The following is a 21,101-nucleotide window of genomic DNA, read 5'->3' as shown; positions in this document are numbered from 1 at the left end:
AAGGGAAAGAAAGTTGGGCAGCAGATAACTGAAGGAGCCAGTAGCTGAATATGCTATTGTTAAAGAATGTTATTGGCTTTGCTTTTTTCATGCCACCAGAAAGGCTCAAACACCTTGGGGGGTCCATGTGTTGATATCAGCTGCTCAAACTGATTTTTAAAAAAATATTTTTTTGACAAGGTTTCGGTGGATAATTTCTATGTCTAGATCTCCACCACCAGAGAACTATAAAATACTTAATTCAGAAAACAAATTTAGTAACCTAACCATACACTATTAACAAGGAATCAATTCTAGATTTATGGCTGGTTTACAGCTCTGAAGGGCAAAGGAAATCAGCTTTTTAGAATGGCCATTACATTATTGTTCTACTTCACCGAGGTATTGACAAAGCTGCAAATAATAATCATAAGTCCCACAGTTTCTTCTTTCTAGTTGTACTTACTTGGTGAAGTAGGAGAGGCAGCACCCCCTTCTGTTGACGTAGTTGGAGGTTTTGTGTCTGGCACTGGCAGAGGCACAGGCCTGGCCATGGGTGGCGGAGGTGGTGGCGGCAACATTGGGGTAGGAAGGAATGGATTGTGCACCTTGCCTTGGCTGCTACCATTGGGCTGCCAAATATATAAGAGAAAAAAAGATTAGCTGCCTCTAATAACAAAATAGCAGCATAAACACTTATAGTAGAAACTTACTATTGCTTGGTGCTAAAGGAAAATGCTGGAAACCCACAACAGAAATGGCTTGGATTGATAAAATTTAATATATACACATGGACACATTGGACCCAAATTTCTTTCTGTGTATGCCTCCCCCTTTCCCCTGCAGCTCCCTGAGAATGTGCTCTTGAGGCACTGACTGAATGAAAACGAGAAGGTATATATTCAGGGCTTGTGATGATAGCTGCAGATGAAGGAGAGACAGTGTAAATCACTCCTTTTGATACCTTGAATGGAGAAGCAACTTAGGAATCAAGTCATATTGTTTTATTTATGGCAGGAAATTATTTCTGTATTTATTTCAAACCTGCTGTTCTCACAAGGGGTTAAATGTAACAGTCACTTCTGTCATATCTATTTAATTCATTCAAGAAGTTTTGTTGACCAAGGTGACAAATGGATTTGCAAGTCTGTGGTACTACTCAGAAGTAACACATAAGTAGTAGTAAGTCAAAGGCTCCACCAGCTTTTGTGGTGTCAGATGCTTAAACAAATGATAGGGCCAACATCACACAAGACCACGTTCCATCCACTGGACAAAATTTCTTTTTAACATTGGCTAATCAAATCACAGTTGTCTGATTTTTAGAATATAGCACTAATCCTGATTAAGAGCATTTTAATATGTATGTATGTATGTATGTATGTATGAGAAGGAAGGAAACCAGATGATTTTGGGGTTTGCTCTTTTGTTAAACATACCCTTTATGAAAGTTATGAATCACTATGGGTACTTTGGTCAAAAAACAGAATGTACATCAACTAAAGAAATGCCTCAATATTGGGGGGGGGGGGGTTAACTTGAAAAGAATCATCTATGATCTTGTTCATTCACTACAACACATCATTTTCATCAGTCTATGCATCAATTTTCCTCTTTCTCAGTTTAAGACAGAGCACATAATTTGGGATAACTTAAACAAATGACTATTCAATATTCAAGGGAAAATCCCTTTTAAAGTTTATATAATCATTTTTAAAAGCATGATTTGGATATTATTTAAAAGTAATGGCTGGAGTATATAGAGTCATGTTGGATCAGTTCTAAAGGCTGTTTTACACATTGCACTGGGGTGTGGTGTGAGAACAGGGAAATTAGCCATATAATCCTAAATATATTCAAAATTTAAGCTCCACTAAATTAAATTTCATAAGTGTCCAAACAAATGCCAAACATGTTGCCTTGCTCATAGTACATCTTGTGCAAATTAATGAAATGTAGAAACCTGAGAATTGCTATGGAAAATAGTTCTAGTAGCATTGCAGGCATTCTTTTAAACAATGTAGTGTTAGTGGCTATGTTCCTCATTCTTGTGGTTGTTTAATATCAGCTGCAGAGTTTGGATCTAAAGTGTTGGTAACAGTGTCAGATATAGTTTTATCAGACATAGGTAACAAATTGGGTGCTAAAAGCAGCCATTTATATTTTCAGAAATGATGCATATCAGACACATAAAGAGTAAAAACAACAACAGCAATCATTATTCTTGCGTTAAGTGCCTTACTATTTGCAAGACATCCAAGCATTTCTTTTTAGATAAGGCTGTACACAGAGTTAATCATTTCTGCCTACAAATGGAATGCTATTCCAAACTCATGAAGATAATTATTAAAGTTTATTTGAGAAAAGCAACAACCTGAGATTGCTCAACCAACATCTTGGAAGACTGTTTAATTTTTCAGAGAGATAAGGAAAAAGATAACAGCTTTTAGGAATAACGAACCATAAGAAACTGTACTTTTATCTCCTCGAGTTCAAGTTCTGGTCAACTTAATCTAAAGTGCTATAGGAAAGTTATTTAAAAAAAAAAGTGAATGTGGCTGATCTGAAACAGCTGTTTCTTACTTTCCTGTCTGAAGAAATAATTAATAAAAATTGCTAGGTCATCATGTTTTAAGTTTTATGTCAGAAAGCATGAAGCTGAATACCTTTGGGATTGTGGCAGGTGAAAGGATGAACTAAGAGGTTCATGTTGCACATACATTGGATGTGGTACTGTCATTATATTGTCAATTTATCAATGGACAGCCTATGGTTTTATCAGATATTCCACAAAGTAAACAATGACTATGGGGATGAGGTCCCTTAGTCTCTAGTCTTGAAAAACTTAGGTGATTTATATATGTGTACTCCTTATTTAGGATCAAGAACTCACTACCCTGCAAGTTGGATAACTTCTAGCATCTTCCACCAGCCATGTAGAATAAACTACCTGACTACCACTCCCTTCTCCTTCTGTGTCGTGTCTTTTTAGATTGTAAGCCTGAGGGCAGGGAACCGTCCAATTAAAAAGATTGTATGTACAGCACTGTGTAAATTTACAGCGCTTTATAAATAAAGGTTAATAATAATAATAAATAGCTTTCCTTCCTGGATACATGCTGACCTCCTGATAAGTCATGAGATGACAATATTCAGAAGAAAACCTAAATCTAAGTATACAAGTATTAATCACAGTGGCATATATCACAACAGCCCAGAAGTCGGTGTCTTTTTCATTAGTTGCTCTAAAGTCAGTGAGCACTGAATGTACTCTGGATTTTAGTTCAAATTTTAAAGACAGTGCTGAACTTATTCTGGGGAGAGGATAGCTCCTTTAAAATTCTAGCAGAACCTCACAATGGATTTATCACCCCACTGATGCTGGAAAAGCCACCAGCAGCTGCTGCTTTTCTTTTACTGTGGACAAGAAAGGACTTCAAAAGAGACATCCATATGATATACAAGACTAATTTGAATGTAAATATGATTTAGTATGATTGATGCTCTGCCCTGTATGCAACTCCTTCTCATTTAGTATTAGAAGAAGACTGTTAGTATCCATTTTAATGAATTAGAGTTATGTTGAATGTTTATGGAAACAAACCATCTTTTCATACAACAGTTAAGGCCAGGTTTGGACATAATTTTAAACATAGGAACAAATTTATTAGCTCTTTTTTGGGACTTTAGTGAAAGAACACCAGTACTCTAGATAAGTCATTTTTGTAAATACAGGCTGAATCTTCCTTCTCCAGAATTCTGAATTCTGAAATATTCCAAAATCCAAAATTTTCTACACGGGTGACTGAGATAGTGACACTTTTTCTTTCTGTACACAAACTTTGTTTCATGCACAAAATCATTACAAATATTGTGTATAAAATCACATTCAGGCTATTGAGTTTATTACATGGGGGCAAACTGCAAAACTCCTGTGCAGAAATGGAATTTAAAAACCAGAAAAAACTTGCAAAAGCAGAGGTAATGTGACATTAACCCAAAAAGGAAGTAGACAAAACCTGCCCCTTTTTACTTTTGAGATTTTCCGAAAGTAAAATGGAGTGGGTTTTGCCTAGTTTCTGTTTGGTTAATGTCACGTTAATTCTCATTAATGCTAACGTCGTCTACCTCTCCTCCTCTTTTGCGGGTCTTTTCTACTTTCTGTTCGGGTTAACCCTGAATATCGTCTGAAAAACTAACCACATTTGCGGGTTTTCTTTCCCCAGTTTAAATCCAGTTTCTGCATGGGATCCATCCCATGTGATAAACTTCAAAGTGTATAAAGTGTATACAAAAGAGAAATGAATTTCATGTTTAGACTTCAGTCTCACTATCTAAATACAAATTTTTCAAAATCTGAAAAACTCCAAAATCCAGAACACTTCTGGTCCCAAGAATTTCAGATAACCTGTAGTATTATTCTGTTTGTAGTGAGTCTACTAAGAAACAAATGCTTTCTTCATCTGGCTAATATTTAATAATACTTTAATAATATTTACCAATATTTGACTGGTACAAGTTTCAACAGACCAACTGACCAAACTTTTTAACTGGCTAAATAGCAACTGTAAACAAGACAGGACCCAGGAGAAAGTCCAGGGATTCCACATTGTTTCATCATAACGGCCCCATACAGACAAGCCAAAATAAAGCTGCTTCGAGTCACTTTGGAGGTATGCTGTTTAAGACTCTCTTGGAGGCACCAATCAGACTCATAATTTGTTCACTCTTTGGAGTGAAACAGACCACCCCTGACAAAGTCGGATTGGATCCATGGCAACCACATACCACAGCCCCAACTGTCTTTTTGTGGGCCAAAAAAGAAGTGGCAAACGGCTGCTCCTTTTTGCGTCAACAAAAAGCCAGCTTTTCCACCCCACCACAGCAGGAAGCTGGCTTTAAGACACTCCAGTGGTGTGTGTTGTGTAAATGCTGCCCTGGAGCATCTGGAAACCAGCCCCCATGTAAATGGCCAGGTGGCTTGAAGCTGGCGGTCGTCTGCATGCCATACCCCAAGCTGGCTGGAAGCTGGCTTTTTACGCTGGTCTGTTCTGACCCTTTGTTGAGAGGGCACAAGTTCCTTAGGAATATTTGCACAAGATGCTTAGCAGAAGACCATATTAATGTTTAACCTAAATGTAGGTGATGAAGTGTATATAAAATAACTTTGAGTGCTGGACAACATGGTCCTGCAGCTGATAGTGGAGTAGATCTATATGAAGTGGCATCATGGATCTCTGGTAGAGTTCTGTATATGGCAAGTAAAATTGTGCTTAGGAAACTACTGTTCAACTAATCACTGACAAGGCACTGCACCTGTTTTTACATCTGTCTGAGAATTAACTATATTTTAGCAAGTAAAAAGAATGTATGATGGGCACAAGCTAGCCAAAATTAACTATATGCAAATCTCATCAATGTAACTCCAGTCACAATCAGTAGGACTCAGACCTTTTAAACATTGGGCTATTCATGTCCCAAAATCATTTTTTCCTTATAGTAGTAAAGTAAGCAACTGTTCATAGAGGTATTTGACTCCCTCCCACATCTGTTGACATGATTATTTGACATTGTAACAAATCATCTGGGGGAAAAAAAAGAGAGAAATGGCTTCCTTACATTTAGGAACCCCACCTGTCCAGCCTGCTGACCAGCGTCGGGGCAGACAAGTTGGACAAACTCTTTCAGAGTCTCCTGAGGATGATAGCGGATTGCTGGGTGTGAGAAGTATGGCCCAGGCTGTTGAATAATGGGTGATGTTGGAAAATGAAGAGTCGATGGTGTTGCATGTGGACTTGCTATAGGGAAGAAAACAAAAGACATTATAAGAGATTTTTGGTTTTGGATAAACATATTTAAAATTCATTGCACTTCTAATTATTTTAATACATCTCCATTAAGGAAGCCCTTTTTCAAATTTATATATCTTAAAATATGGTGCTCATGTTCACTGTACTGATCTTCAGAGTACATCAGGTCATATTTAATTCTATAGCACTTCAAGTATAAAGGCAGAGCTTAAATGCAGCCAGATTTTAAAATGTCTTTTCTGCATTTTTAGTGGTCATCATTTATAAAGGAGCCAGCAGTTCTTGGTAAAAGTGACGAGTATTCATTACCTTAAGAGCCTTTCTAATGAAACCAGCAATAAAAAATGAATTTGGGAGATTACAGTTGATTTAATTGACATTCTGCATAATTCTGGTTTGCACATGGGGACCATTTTATTTTGGACTATAAATGGGCAGTAACATAATGATGATGCTCTTTCAGGTTTTGTTTATGTCACTTTTTCTGTACAGTGGAGGAATATTATTTTAAGTAATAAGCTTTCATATAAAGCAGCATCCACACTCTATCTTTTATATGTGAGAAGTGAAACTTTCAAAATGTTCCCAAGAAAATTTTCATATTAGTCCAAGAAGTGTAAGGTAGGGACTTCACATGCCAATGACTCACAGATGAAATCTGCAATAGGAAAGGCAATGATGTTATTGCTGTTAAGTGCTCTTGCCTTTAGATATCCCAAGGCAATGAATGAGACAGCAAAGTATTTTGATGTGTTTCAATGATGTCATCTATTTGTGTGTGCAAACTATTAAGTATTTTTAAATCTTAGTACTTCAATGACTGGGATAATAATAAAAGTTAGTAGTCATAGTACAGTTTACCAATGTGGAAGATTTGTCTTACATAAATTATCCAAGTTAAAGCATACAAGTTAATTTCACTGCGTAAAAGCAGAAATAGTCCTTTCATGAAAACAATCACTATGGTCTTTTTCACACCATATACCTTTAAAGCCAATTTAACTACCATGATTGTATCCTCAGAATCCTGGGACCTGTAGGTTTGCGTGGTATTATTGCTCTGTAGCAGAAAATTCTAGACACCTCATGAAATTACAAATCCCAAAATATTCTATAAGAGGGATCCATGGCAGTTAGTTAAAGTAGTATTAAAGTGCTATAACTGTGCTGTGTGAAAGAGATCTATGCTGCCATCATAACTGACAGCATGATTTATGATGTTGAATTTCCTTGCAGTATGGAGGATTTCTACATAAGGAACATCTATTATTGCTGACAGGTAGAAATGCAAAGCAAGATATGTAAGAATGATACATCAGACTACCACTTGTGATGGCCAGTGTGAGGAAGCCATTCTGTAGTCTGTATTTTCAGGTCTTGAGACTAAGCAGGGCTTGAGACTAAGAGATAGTGGCATGTCTAAGGCCATTCAGTGTCTGTCAGATGGTGGTTCTGATGTCAGAGGAAAGATGAATCCACTCCAGAGTTTAGCCTGAACTTTTTAAAAAGCCCCACAACTTCCCCTCCTTTTCCAACCTAAAGCCTAGAGTAGATTTACCATCCCAGTGACCTGTGAGCCACTACCTTGTTTTTGTTCAAGCTAAACAACAATGATCTATACACCTCTTTCACCATCTTTTCTAAAAGACCTGAATAACAACAGTAATAACAAAATGCATGGACACTGAGTGTCATTTGTATAAATAATGTGATAGAAGAAAATGTATTACAAAGTCATCAATATTTATTTTCACTGGTATTGTGGGGTAATTTAGCACTGAGGTACAGATAAAATTTGAACTAGCCTTTGTCAGTTTTATAGAAGAATTGTATACTCTGTTACCTTCATCTTTTCTTGGGTACTATCTAATTTTCCCCTGCTGAACCAAAACAAAACTATATCCAGGGTAGTATTCCAACTCTTAGTAGCACTATTTCCTAGAAAAATAAAATGTTTTTCCCTGCAAAAATAAATTACTTTCTGAATTCTAGTTAAATATTATATATTCAAAATGAAAGCAATCCATAGGCAAAGTTGTCTGAATTCTATATAAAAAATTCACCACTGTCATACAGTAAGCTGGTTGTGTCTAGAAAGTGTCTATATTTTGGTCATTTTCTTTTATTTGAGCACACTGTAACACAGAAGAGTACTGGATTTATACAAAATAGTTCATCTCATATTACAGTTTATTTCTGACCAAAGTATACAGTCATCCTTTCCTGCCCAACCCTATTAAACTTTTATAGCTATCTACACCCATACACTGCATTTGTAAACCACAAAGAACTGCTTCGATAAAAGTTATGAAAGTCACTCTGTGTACAGGGAAATATATTGCATTAGCCCTGAAGTATGCTTAATATACTGGAGATACAGCAGGTATAGACAGTTTGGCAATGCACAACTTGGCAGTACACAGCAAAGTTGAATGAAGATTGTAAGCCAATATCAAAGAAGAGCTAAAAATATGAATGGTGTCTCACTGACACTATAGAAGAAGCTTAATGAAAGAAATGCAAAAGTCCTCTTATTTGCCCTTTGTTCTGTGCTAGCTGGACTATGAATAAAACTCCATTAATAAATAGCTCATCATAAAACACATGGACAACATAGCCAGTAGTTCTGAATACTGTTGAAGTAGATCTTGACCTATGCTCCATCCAAAATCCCCAAGGTGCTACCAAGCCCCTGGGGGTGATGTAGTCATTCATTGGCCTTTTTTGACCAAAAAATGGCTCATCCTGGCTGCAACTAGAGTTGCAGAATGCCCTCAATTTTCTTCCACTCAAAGCTGAGACAGAAAAATTCTGGGCCACAAGTCACCTTCTCCCTTTCCCACCAATGAATGGCTACAGCAGTTCTCCCTCCATCCTGAGGGCGATAGCTAGGAGAGGGGAGAGATGCATAGGTGTGCATGTGGAGTGTTACACTTGTGCAGTACAGAGTCATGAGGATAATTGATCTCCACAGTCACATATTATTGCATCACATAAAATCAGGTCATTAAGCTCAATGGATCAGGAGGCCAAATACCTCACAAAGCATATAGCCAGGGAATTATACACATTTTAAAAACCAAAACATATAGTGGCCCCTTGTTATCTGCTGTGTTTTGGTTCCTGGACCCTTAGTGAATACCTAAATGTGTGGCTGCTCAAGTCTCATTATATAGAGTGGTGTATTAAAATAGTGTTCCTCCTATAAAATGGCAAAAATTTGCTTTTGGGGATTTTTTGGGGGGAGGGAATATTTTCAAATCATGAATGGTTGAATCCATGGATGAAGAGTTCATGAAGAGGGCCATGTATTCCCCCTGTATTTTCATGAGGAAAAGGGATGTAGCAATAAAAAGTATGGTAATACTATCTGTCCTGATACTACATCCTTTTACATTTTGTCTCATGATGGCTGGTAGATCTGACTATCTGACTATAAGAGTGGCAAATCTATTCTGGATCTTACTGTCACCCTTCCTGTAGATGCTGTGAGCTCAACTGGACCTCTGGTGGTTCTGGACTCTGACAGAGCTAATTTGCAACTTGCAGAATAATATCTGTATATGGAGCAGTAGAAAAATACTGAATTGCTGCCCCTGGGGCACATAATTCACCAGCCAACCCTGCCTTCACAGACATTATCTTTGCACCCAATATTGCACATATCAGTTTACCTTCACATATGAGCACCACAGTGGAGCTCCCCATTTCACCACTTTCCTGCATGCCATGGCTTGTTTGCTAAACCCTTCCTTATTGCAAAAGTAAGCTGGGATGCAGCGATAGAGAAGCAGCTTTCTGTTTACTGCTCCACATGCCCTGAAAGCATTTCCATTCTATTCCTGAAGGAGATGGTCATAAAAGTGTGCCTCTTGCCATGCTGGAAAAATCCAATTGGCAAAAGGCATGTTTTATGACTGTCTTCCTCCAGAGGGGGAAAGAAAGGGCTATGGCATCATGCAGTCAAGCGGTAAGTCTCTTCCATCTCTCTGTCTTGTCTTACTTTTTTAAGGTGATAAGGCTTACCGTAGTGTCTTTGTGTAAAGAGATCTACAAGCCAGGTTACCTTTTATCTTGCCCAAATATGGGAGGTTTCAAAATCTGGCAAATTTTATAATTTCTCCACTCTTTGATAAGAACACTGTTTATTTAAGTAGATTAGGAAGAAAGGTGTACTAGCCTTTAGCAGGTCAGTCTTTGTCACTCTACTAACACTATAATTCCTAGCAATTGTTTAGAAACATGTGTGCATTGTAATGGTGATAGGTGCTGGAGTATGCATCTCAACTCTCCACACAAATAAGATCCAGTCCTGTCACTAAAGAACAATTATATTTTGAAACTCTATGATATTTGATATGTATATTATCCCTGTAAACTTTACAACAACTCAGCAAGGTAGGTAAATTTTGTTTTCTATAAGCTCCACGTTGCAGACTGAGTTTAAAAGCGGAACTAGCAGTTTTGCAAAATCACAATCAGGTGTGATAGTGGAGTTTATCACAAGTGAAGAATTTCTCTTAATTTTGAATGAAAAGAAAGTGGGGCCAGAACACATTCATGTAAAGTCGCTAGTTTAGCGAAATTATGTGAATAATCATTGCATTCAAACTGGCTCCCCAATGCCCCAAAATAGCATGCCATTGCCCAAATTTGCGTGTGGCAGTCTATCAGGCAGTAACGTGAAACCCCATGATTGTGCTCGGACTACATAATAATTCTGAAAGCAATAGTCACAATTTCAGTCACACACAGATTGATGGTGTGTTCTGAAGACCTTGATGCTAATCTACCAAGCTTCTGCAGTTCCTAAGTTCCAATCAATTGACTTCATAGAAATTTTTAAGGTAAACTCAGAGGGATTTTTGCCAGTTCCTTCCTCTGAAATAGAACCCAAATTTGTGTGTGGCAGTCTATCAGGCAATAACGTGAAAGCCCATGATTGCGCTCGGACTGACTTCCTATTGCCTGAATTTGCATGCAGTGGGTTATCACGCAATAACGTTAAACCTCATGATTGCATTCAGATTGCCATTGGATTATACTTCCAATTTCTCGTCTGATAAACTCCAGTGGCAAACCTGCCTGGATCTCACTCATTCACACAGGATAAAATCCAATGAGGTTCTGCTATAGGATCTCCATTAGTAGAACCATGACATGAATGATCTCCTCAGAGCATCCTATGTACCTTCAGAACCAGTCTTTGATGGGAGTCCTAAATGGCTGAAGAACTCTCTGGAGCCAACTTTCTGGCATTGTGGACAGCTGAAGGGGAAGGGAAGGGGAGCCGACTAGAGTCCAAAACGCATTGCAAGAAATAATCCAGTTTGATACCACTTTAACTGCCCTGGCTGAGTGTTAGGAATCCTGGGATCTGTAGTTTATTGTGGTGTCAGAGCTTTCTGAAAGATAAGGCTAAATTTGTCACAAAACTACAGCTCCCAGAATTCCCTGGCATTAAGCCAGGGCAGTTAAAGCAGTTTTGGACCAATGACACAGAGTAATGGATTCAAGTTACAGCAAATGAGATTCCACCTAAACTTTAGGAAGAACATCTTGATGGAAAGAGCTGTTCAACAGTGGAACATGTTGCTTGGAAGTGTGGTGGAGTCTCTTTCTTTGGAATTTTTTAAAAAGAGGCTTGTGTGGTCATTTGTCAAGAGTGCTTTTACTGTGAATTCCTGCATGACGTGGGGTTGGACCCAATGGCCCTTATGGTCTTTTCCAACTCAATGATTCTATGATTCTAAGAAAGCTCCACTGCATTGGTGGTTGAGCAGCAGTACGCCATTGCTTTTAGGCTAGTTATAAAAGAGGAAATATCTCTGTGTCCAGTTTTAACAATAAAATGAATACATAAGTGAGAACTGCAGAATCCTTCCCACTTGAAGCATATTTCTTACTCCTTAAGCATTTGATCCCCATAAGATTAGCTCACTTCTGAATCAAAGCTTCACTGAGAAGAATAGCCCAAGAGGAGAGACAATTTAGGTGACAAGACAATTTAGCATCCACAGGCAACATACTCTTTCCAATTGAATATTGCACCCTCTTCTCTCTACCAGCGTGTGAAAATATACATTTAAACATATAGAATTGCTGCTCTTCTGGTTAATTCAGCCCTTAGGCTATCTGGTGAAATCCTGGTAGAAGTGATATGTGAACCAAGAACTTCTCATACTTCTCTTCCTATTAATAATTATTATAAACCATGCCAAGTCTCACACTGCAAGAGTCAAATCACAGATTCTTAAGGAACAATCTTTGTTCTGAAATATGTCTAAGATGGGAATCCTGTTATGCCTTTATACTAGTGTAATAGATGTTATGCAAGTGACTGAATATTCCTGGATGCTCGAAAAAGGAAAAATCCTTTTCAAGATCGCATAAGCACTGTGATGTTGACTTAAGCCAACACTACCCAAGCACAGCATATGAGGTTACTGTTAATATATTGAAGATGAAAATGTTCAGATGTGGCAATGGCTGCAGAAGCCTAAACTGGCTACAGCTGGAGTCCAGAGCAGCAGCTGGATGCTCAAGGTCAACTGAGCAGGACTAAGTGTAAATATGCTATGTCTTCAGTCTGAAGAGGGATTGGTGTCTATGGTGCATAGCAACTTGTATAGGAAGAGGCTGGACTTAGTGGTCGCCTCATGGTAATTCTGTATATAAGCAAAAATGCTGTGCTGTGGGATTGTGGGAGTTTGAGATAGTGTGGTGTGTCGGTTGGTAAGAGTTTTTGTTTAGTGGTGATCAGCTCATGTTATTTGAAACAAAGTAATAAAGCCCTCTTAGGAGTGTACTGCTGGAGAGTGATTCTTTGATCTAGCAGCTGTTTCTCCAGGCACTCTTCCAAGCAAGCCAAAAGCTTCTGTTTGGAGCTTCGTTCTGTTCCTGTGTTGGAGAGATAGCCAACGTCTTCATCCATTTGCTGCTGAACCAGAATCACAGGCAAGGTTCATCACCCAAATATCAACAGTTACACTCTTTAGGAGGTTCCGTAAGTGTGATCCTCAGCAGTGGAGAGTTGGGTCAATAAATTACACAGGTACATGAGCAGTTGTACAATGTCATGATACAATACTGTGGTGTTGCTGTGCCTGAATAATCTTATGCTATTCAAGCAATAAACAGCATCTTGGACCTAAATTTACTAACAATTTCATAAAACGTGCATTGGTTGCCCTATAAATAGTAACAGTTTAGTCACAATGAATCAAGAGCTCTATCAGCTCTATTTTTTAATATATAAAAAGACCTAATTGGTCTCATTACAATGTAGAAGGTATTTGTTAAAAGGCATTTAAGTGGAAACATTGTTGTAGTTCATTCTACAGAGGCTTCCCTTTCAATCTTTTTGAAATGTTTTAGCTCACTGTGATCTGCAATTTCACTCATAACATTAAAGCAATAGAAATGCCAGTTCAAATTATGCAAGCTATATCCCACACTTTGTACCCCCTCCATACTTCTCTTTTAAAAAAAATGACCATATTAAAGTACTAATTGAATAAGCTGCCATGCTGGCTGATGTGGGATGCCTTCAAATGCTACACAACAGCTGTGTTGATCAGAAATAAAAAGAGTGACTTTTTAATAAGGAAAGCTGGCAACATGCCAGGATGTTTGAAGGAAACTTGAACTCATATGTAATGTAATTCAAGATGTGGAGAACAGAACTCTGAATGAGCAACACACAAAATTACTGATTTGGAGTGTAATTCTATTAAAACCCCTGGGAATCTTCCCCTTGAATGCCATGGGAGGTGGATCTCAACTTGCATGGAAAAGCAGGGTCCCCACTGGACCTTTTACCAGTGCAAATTTGAAACAACCAGTCAACAGCAATAAAGCATCAATGAGCTAAAATTTGAAAGATGGTTCTAAGTAGCCTATAATGCCTGCTCAAAGGAATTTGAGGAGAACTTTCACATCTCTTTCAGAAGTTTAAAAAAAACTACTGCAGTGTGTCTTCACATCGCTATGGGTTTATAGCAACCCTAAGGCAAATCTATCACAGTTCACCCCACAACCTGATATAAAACTTTGACTAAACGATGCAGCAACTTTACTGACGGTCCAAATCTGGTGAAGCACCTTGATGGAAGGCTGTATGGGAGTCCACTAGCCCATGTATTATACCCACAGCTCTTGCAGGAAGGGTAAGATCAAAATGTAGCAAGGATTTCAAGATGGAAACTATTATTGAAAAAAGAAAAGAGGGTGCAACAGATTCTGATAGGTGAGCTCAATGGACTCTTGGCAACCTCTTGAGCGAAAACAGTGTGTGTGTACTTTCAAATTACCTGTCAATTTATGGTAAGCCCGTGAATTTAATTGAAGATTTTCTTAGGTAAGGATTACTCTGAGGTGGTTTTGCCAGTTCCTTTTTTTAAAAGATAGCCCATAGCACCTGTCATCTGTTGGCAGTCTCCCATCCAAGTACTAACCAGAGCTGACTCTGCTTAGCTTCCAAGATCAGGTGGGATCTGTTGCTTTTAAGATATTTAGGCCCTGACCCCAAATTAGCAGCTTTAAAACTGTTATGACAGAGTAAGGCCTTCCTATGTCAAAATTACTTAATTTGCTTCATAGAAAAAGCATATCTTTTCATTTGCTACCTTACGTATGGCAGATTCATTAAAGAAAACAGGTTTTTGTTTTGATATTACATTAAGTGTCATAGAAGTGTTATATACCTAATAGAAGTTCATGGTTTCAACAAGAATAAGATTATTCCCACAATTAAGCAGAGATTATGTATCTGGAATAGATATATAAGATTTCCCCCCTTTTTATTGTGTACAAAAGAATTGTACTTCTGACAGAATTCTGCTTTAATAAAAAAAAGGATGTCAATGGGATCTAGAGTTATATATTGCCACTAAATTATTAGGACTCTACATTCATATTTCAAATATCAGTGTCCCTTCTCATTTCCATTCTGTAGATAGTAAACTGATATTACATAAACATTATTAAAAGTGTGGTACAATAACTCACTTAACTTTAATGTGATTTATGAGAGGTTGGAAATCTCAGTTTGGGAGGTTGGAAATCCTGAACTCTGATGCTTAAACATGGTTTCTGGACTTAAACATAATAATGTACTTTGGTATGTGAATGTCTGCGGAGGACAGAAAATTTAGCCTAAAAGGAAATGTACTATTAAAACATTACAGTTCAATATCCTGTTTGAAGCATATAGTTTAACTCCATGAATACATCAAAGAAAAGCAATGAAACTGAAAATGTAATCAGCAATAGAACAGACTAAATATCATGGTCTCAGAGTATTCAATTTTTATTTTATTATTTTAGATATGCATGAAATCCTATTAGTGTGTTCAAAATGTCTCTCCCACTCTTCCTGTCCTGAATTTTTACATACACACACGCACACTAATATAGGCTGAATCAAGCCTCTTTTGTTAGGGTAATTTTAAATCTCGGTCCACTTTATTAATCACCCCCATTCTTCTGTCTGGCGCTTCTCCCCCAGGGCTTTTTTTTTTTTTTTGCCTCTTTAAGAGATTAAGTGTCCAAGTCATCTTGTTGCTTTAACATGTCCTCAGTGGAACAACATATTAACACAATGCCACACTAAAAAGCCCCCTCTCTAGAAGTTTGCAGCAGGAATGACAAATTAACCCAGCATGGTGTCCCACACATCTATCTTTGTGCAAATTATTAGTGTAATAGAGCTTTTAGTTATGCATTTATCTAGAGTTATTGAACAGTTGCACAGAACGAAGCTGAGCAATCAGGATCCTTTACGAGGCAAACTCAGTGGGTGGCCTTATAGTTAATTTAGGCTAGTAGTCCTCTAAGCTGTTCACTCACATACAAATTAGCTAAATAAGCTATTCCGTTAAATATTTCCTATGTCACAGGGTAACTCTTTAAAATCCAATAAAGGTAGAATTTTAATTACATGGTTCCTGACTTTTGATTAGTTCTAGTTTTAACTAATTGCCACATTCTTGTTTAGAGGGTAGGATACAAGAGTGGGAATACTATATGTTTCAACCAAGCTCTGTAGTCATGGGTTCAAAGTAATTATGTTACTCATCATATATTATTTTCTTTTGAATAACAGTAGGGCAACACTTTTATTTTTTAATGTTCTCATGCAGGCTGGACAACTATGGTGGGTCTGAAAGGTGATTTTCTGCCCCCAACACCCACGGGGGTCACATAGACTGCCAAAAATCCTCCTCAAAGGAAATCTACTGAAAATCTATGCTTAGTTTTGAAGGATGTCTCATCCTTTTTCTGATGTTGTAGTATGGGGAGGGGCAACCTACTACTTATCTCAAAGGTGAAGTGCTTGCTGCACTTGGAGGTTTCCATAGGAGGCAATTTACCCCCTTTTTCACTGGTAAAAGGGAGAGCCAGGAAGAGGTCAAAAGCCACAAAAACAGAATTGAAAGCCCTATAAAGTCTCAGGGCTGTGCTTTGCTCACTTCTGTTCTAATGAAACAACTGAAGGGGTGCAAAAGTTTGGCATAACAAATCACTGATTCAAAGTCCTGGTGATGAGCTATAAAGCCCTAATTGGCTCAGGTCCAGGCTATTTGGCAGACCGTATCTCCCTATCTGAGCCAGCCAGGGCTCTGAGATCCTCAGGGGATTATTATTATTATTATTATTATTAACCTTTATTTATGAAGCGCTGTAAATTTACACAGTGCTGTACATGCAATCTTTTTAGCTAGACGGATCCCTGCCCTCGGGCTTACAATCTAAAAAGACATGACATGGAAGGAGAAGGGAGTGGTGGAGGGAAAGGGTAAGAGGTCCAGCAGTTCCTCTCTACCTCCGAGGCCTGGACCAAGGCAGATGGACTGGAGGGAGGGCTTGGTTTCATAATGGATGGTTAATCTTCCAGGGAAAATACATACTCTCAAGTAGGATAATGCATATACAGTACATAGCAATACAGGAAATGGTTTGATAAACAGGCACCAAAAGAACATCAAATAGTAAGCAACAATTATGCAATGCCTGGGAAGGCTTCTCTGAACAGGATGGTTTTCAACTCCGTTTTGAAGCTGGTTAAAGAAGTGATGGCTCTTGCTTGTGGGGGAAGAAGGTTCCAGGAGTGAGGGGCAGCAAGTGAAAAGGGGCGAATCCGGGATGGGGCAGAGGAAATCCTGGGCTGGGACAGCAGACCTTGACTACCAGAACGGAGGGCCCTGGTGGGAAGGTGAGGAGAAAGAAGGTCTGATAAGTAAGGAGGGGCCAGTCCATGGAGGGCTTTAAATGTCAACAGCAGGAGCTTATACTGAATGCGGAAAGGGAGGGGGAGCCAGTGAAGGGATGCCAACACAGGAGAGATGTGGTCAGCGCGGTGGGTGGAAGTGATAATGCGTGCAGCTGAATGCTGAACAGAGATTAAAGGACGGAGGTGAGAAAGAGGAAGCCCAGCCAGGAGGACGTTACAGTAATCAAGTCGTGAGATCACTAGGGCATGGACCAGGATCTTGGCAGTAGAGGAGGATCCCACCACCATCACAAGTACAGTTGGTGGGGACATGAGAAAGGGTCTTTTCTGTGGCTGCCCCTAGACTCTGGAACTCCCTGTCCATCAGGCCAGCCTTAAATTATGGAGGCCCTCAATAAAAAGCCTTCACTGCCCCCCCCCCCACACACACATTTTAGTGACCTTCTTCCATTACATTATGGTGGGCATAGAAATCTCACCAAATGCCCTGGAGTAATGCTATATATTTCATTTATAATTAAAATGGTGAGTTGGAGCCAGTTTATGGATGGACTAGCAGAGGGGACAGTGCTGGGGGTGGGGGAACTGCAGGGATGTTGCACCCCAGCAGCTCCCTGAGCTTGCAAAGTACCCCTGACAACTTAGGACCTTTCATTCTTGCATGAATGAATGATTAATTTCAAATGTTTTCTACCTCCTGGGTGAGATTAGGAAAGTCTTTGCATTCTTTATTACTTTTTCCCTAACTCAGGTACTTATAGAAGGCAGTATTTGTGTACAGATAACAGTGAAAAGCACTTTTTGGGTTAAAGAAAGTCAGAAAAATGTTAAAGTTCTTGTTTCAGTGGATCAATGTCTCAGTGCAGTGTCTCAATGTACCAAGACACCCTTTCTCACTGAGAATGAGAAGTTCTTCTTCGTGGTCTCTGCGAATCATACAAATGGGTTTCACTGCGCCTGCGCAGTGCTGCTCGGAACCTACTGGAATCACTGGGCAAAGTTTACTTTGCAACATATAGAAACTTTCTGGCAGTAACTCCGCCCACCCGTTATAAGGCCCCTGCCTTCCCGCTCTTTCCCCAGTTCCTTTTTTCCGCCGCGCTAGCTGCTTGAAGGAACTTCGCTCGCTTCACTAGCTCTTTGGAATCACTTAGACCTCGGACCATTTTTGACCACTCTTTGTCTCCCGCCCCTGGTAACTTCGGACTCGGACTGTTGACCTCGCTTTGTATTCTCCTCTGGCTCGTCGACTTCGGAAATGCCTGCACCTTTCAAGAAGTGCGACGTTTGTGGGGGCAAGGTGCCCGTCCAGGATCCGCACTCCTCTTGCCTGTTGTGCCTCAGCAAGGACCATGATGCCAAGGCTTGCCTGCTTTACAAGTCCCTCTCGGCGCAAGCCCGGAAAAATCGTGAGTCCCGGCTCACTTCGGCCATCGCCCTGGGCAAGGTACAGGAGGGAGGTCCCCGCTCGTCATCCCTTCCCCCTTCTGCGCCGCCCGCTTCATCCTCCAGGGCCAGCGTGTCCAGTGTGACGTCTGTCAGGGCCAGCGTGTCCAGCGTGGTGTCTGTCCCGGCCGGGACAGTGGCTCCCACCACCTCCGATGTGGCCCGTGGCTCCAAACCGCCCAGTGCCACCGACGAACCCTCCAAGCGCCCCCATAAGTCATCGGGGACTGAGGGTCTCGAGCCGAAACCGAAGTCCGGGAGGAAACCGGACGGCTCGCACGCGAGGGAACGGACTGAGGTGGAGGTCCGGCTCGCTTTGCCTTCATCCTCCAACGCGTGCAAGGCATCCCGACACGCCTCCAAGCTGAGGGAGCCGGCTTCGTCCTCGGGACCGACGGCTGATAGGGCTAGGTCTCCAAAGCCCTCCTCGTCGGGTCCTGCCGTCCTCTTGGACCTTCTGAGAACCCCTTCTTCCCACCGGAAGAGACCCCGAGATCGGGAAAGAAGAGGCACCACAAGGAAGCTGATCGGGACCCTGCGCCCAAGAAGTCCAAGCGGCCTAAGGAACATGCTGGGTCGGACTTGCTCCCCGAGCCTAGAGACAAGAAGCGCTCCTCCTCGAAAAAGGCCCGCGCCCCTGCAGTTCTTCCCGGTCCGGAATCTGCTCCTGAGATACAACCGGTCCCGGTGCTGGACACGCCAGCTCAACCCACCATGGACTTCATCCACGAGGTGGAAGGCGCCGCTCCCTCCTCCCCTCCTGGGGAACTGCCCCCGTTGTTCCCCCACTCCGAGGATGAGGAAGACGGAGACGATGTCCGTACTTACGAAGCCCCGGACCTGTTCTTCGACTCCAAGACGGGCCGGTACTTTATGTCCATCCCGAGGGATGTGGCCTTCAAGGAGTTTACAAGGCTCAACCCTCGTCCTGCTGATCCACGGGAGGGCACGTCTGCCCGGTCGATCCCGAGTGTCTCGGTTATGGAGAAGCCTCCATCGTCACCCCGCCGGCGCTCTCAGTCCTCGGCAGGCCCCATCCCGATTCGGCCAAGATCCCAGGTTAGGGTTCCGGACATTCCTCTCACCTCTGACACGGATTCTGAGGACGAGCTTCTGCCTCCATCCGACGTTCCCTCGGATGAGGACGACCTCTCGGCGTCTGCTTCCCCGCAGAGGATGCACCACCCAGAACCGTCTTCACCTTCGGATGACGTGCGCTCCTTCAGTGAGCACGTTGTGAAGATGGCCAGGGCTCTCGACATCGAGCTCTCCTTCCCGGAAGATGATGCCCGCGACCCGGTGGAGCGTCGAGTGCACGGACGGGTGCCCACACCACCTTGCATTCCCTTGCTTCCATCCTTGGAGACCATAGTCCGGAGGTCCTGGGACTCCCCGGCCTCCCTGTCCGGCTCCTCCCGCAAGCTTGAATCCCTCTACAGGGTCGCCCCGGCAAGCTGCACCTGGTTGGCCGATCACTCCAAGCCGAACTCGGCAATTGTGCAAGGAGCCCAGCACAGCTTCGTCCCGAAGCAGGCGACCTCCCCCGTAGACCGGGAGGCTAAGAAGGTGGATGGCCTGGCCAAGAAGGCCTACTCTGCAGCGGCCCTTGCGGTGAAGGCCATCAACTATAATGCCTGCATGGGGGCCTATATACAGACTCTTATGGAGCGGATCTCCCCCCTCATACCATTGGGAGTTGGCTCATCACTGCCTCCAGGAATATGGCTGACTGTGCGGGGAGGGCCATGTCGGCTTCGATGGCACTCCGACGACACGCCTGGTTAAGGGCCTCGGACCTTAACCCTAGCGTCAAGGCGGCCATCGAGGACATGCCGCTCGACGGGACCGGGCTCTTCCATGCCGAAACCGACGACCGCCTGAACAGGAAGTTCAGGATGAATGCGGCGGCGAAGAAGCATGGGATGTCCTCCGCATCCGTCTCGCCATTTCGGAAGCGGCAGCGCCCATGGCAGCAACAAGGTCAGTCCCAGGGGACCTTCCCTCAGGATCGGCAGTCTCAACAACAGGGCTCTCAGAGACGTCGCTACCCCTCACAGTCTTCCTCCTCCTCTGGCCGTCGCAACTTCCCGCCTCGGTACCGAAAGTCCCGCCGGCAGGACACCGACCAGGGGAAGAAGAGAACCTGAAGGGACGCAGCGCGCTTCGTCTCTCCTCCTCACCTCTTCTTTTTGGACATTTTGAGGCCCTTTGTTAACACCTGGGCCTCGATAACATCGGACTCGTGGGTTCTCAACATCGTCCGTAGGGGATATGCCCTCGAGTTCCAAGAGCTCCCTCCAACCGGAGCCTTCATGTCCACCCTCCCCTCGGACACCCTTCTCGACGAAGTGCGCACCTTGCTTGAAAAGGGGGCAATCTCCCCTTTACTGCCCGGCCAATATTCCAGGGCCTTTTTCTCCAGGTACTTCACGGTACCGAAAGCGGATGGTGGCATCAGGCCCATCCTGGACTTGAGACAATTGAATTTGTTCCTTGAATACCATCGCTTCCGAATGGTAACCTTGGCTTCCATTCTGCCTTTGCTTCACCAGGGCCTGTGGTTCGCGACCGTCAACCTAAAAGACGCCTACTTTCACATTGGGATCCAGGAGTCCCACCGAAGATTCCTCGCC

General features: G+C 41.9%; 1 protein-coding gene across 8 annotated transcripts in view; it reads right to left on the bottom strand.

Moving 5' to 3' along the window:
- Positions 1–21,101, bottom strand: part of NFIA (nuclear factor I A) — a 573,426-nt gene that overhangs the window by 53,140 nt on the left and 499,185 nt on the right. For all 8 annotated transcript variants that reach the window (XM_089515284.1, XM_089515288.1, XM_089515285.1 and 5 more), the window contains 2 exons: positions 5,599–5,777; positions 446–611 (listed from right to left, as the gene is read on the bottom strand). In XM_089515284.1, the coding sequence (XP_089371410.1) occupies positions 446–611; positions 5,599–5,777 (345 nt within the window). The remainder of the gene's footprint in view (positions 1–445; positions 612–5,598; positions 5,778–21,101) is intronic.

The sequence above is a fragment of the Sceloporus occidentalis genome, unplaced genomic scaffold (genome assembly GCF_023333645.1).
Source record: "Sceloporus occidentalis isolate IW3139 unplaced genomic scaffold, rSceOcc1.0.p SCAF_3, whole genome shotgun sequence".
NCBI lineage: Eukaryota > Metazoa > Chordata > Lepidosauria > Squamata > Phrynosomatidae > Sceloporus > Sceloporus occidentalis.
This window is presented reverse-complemented; position numbering and strand designations above follow the sequence as displayed.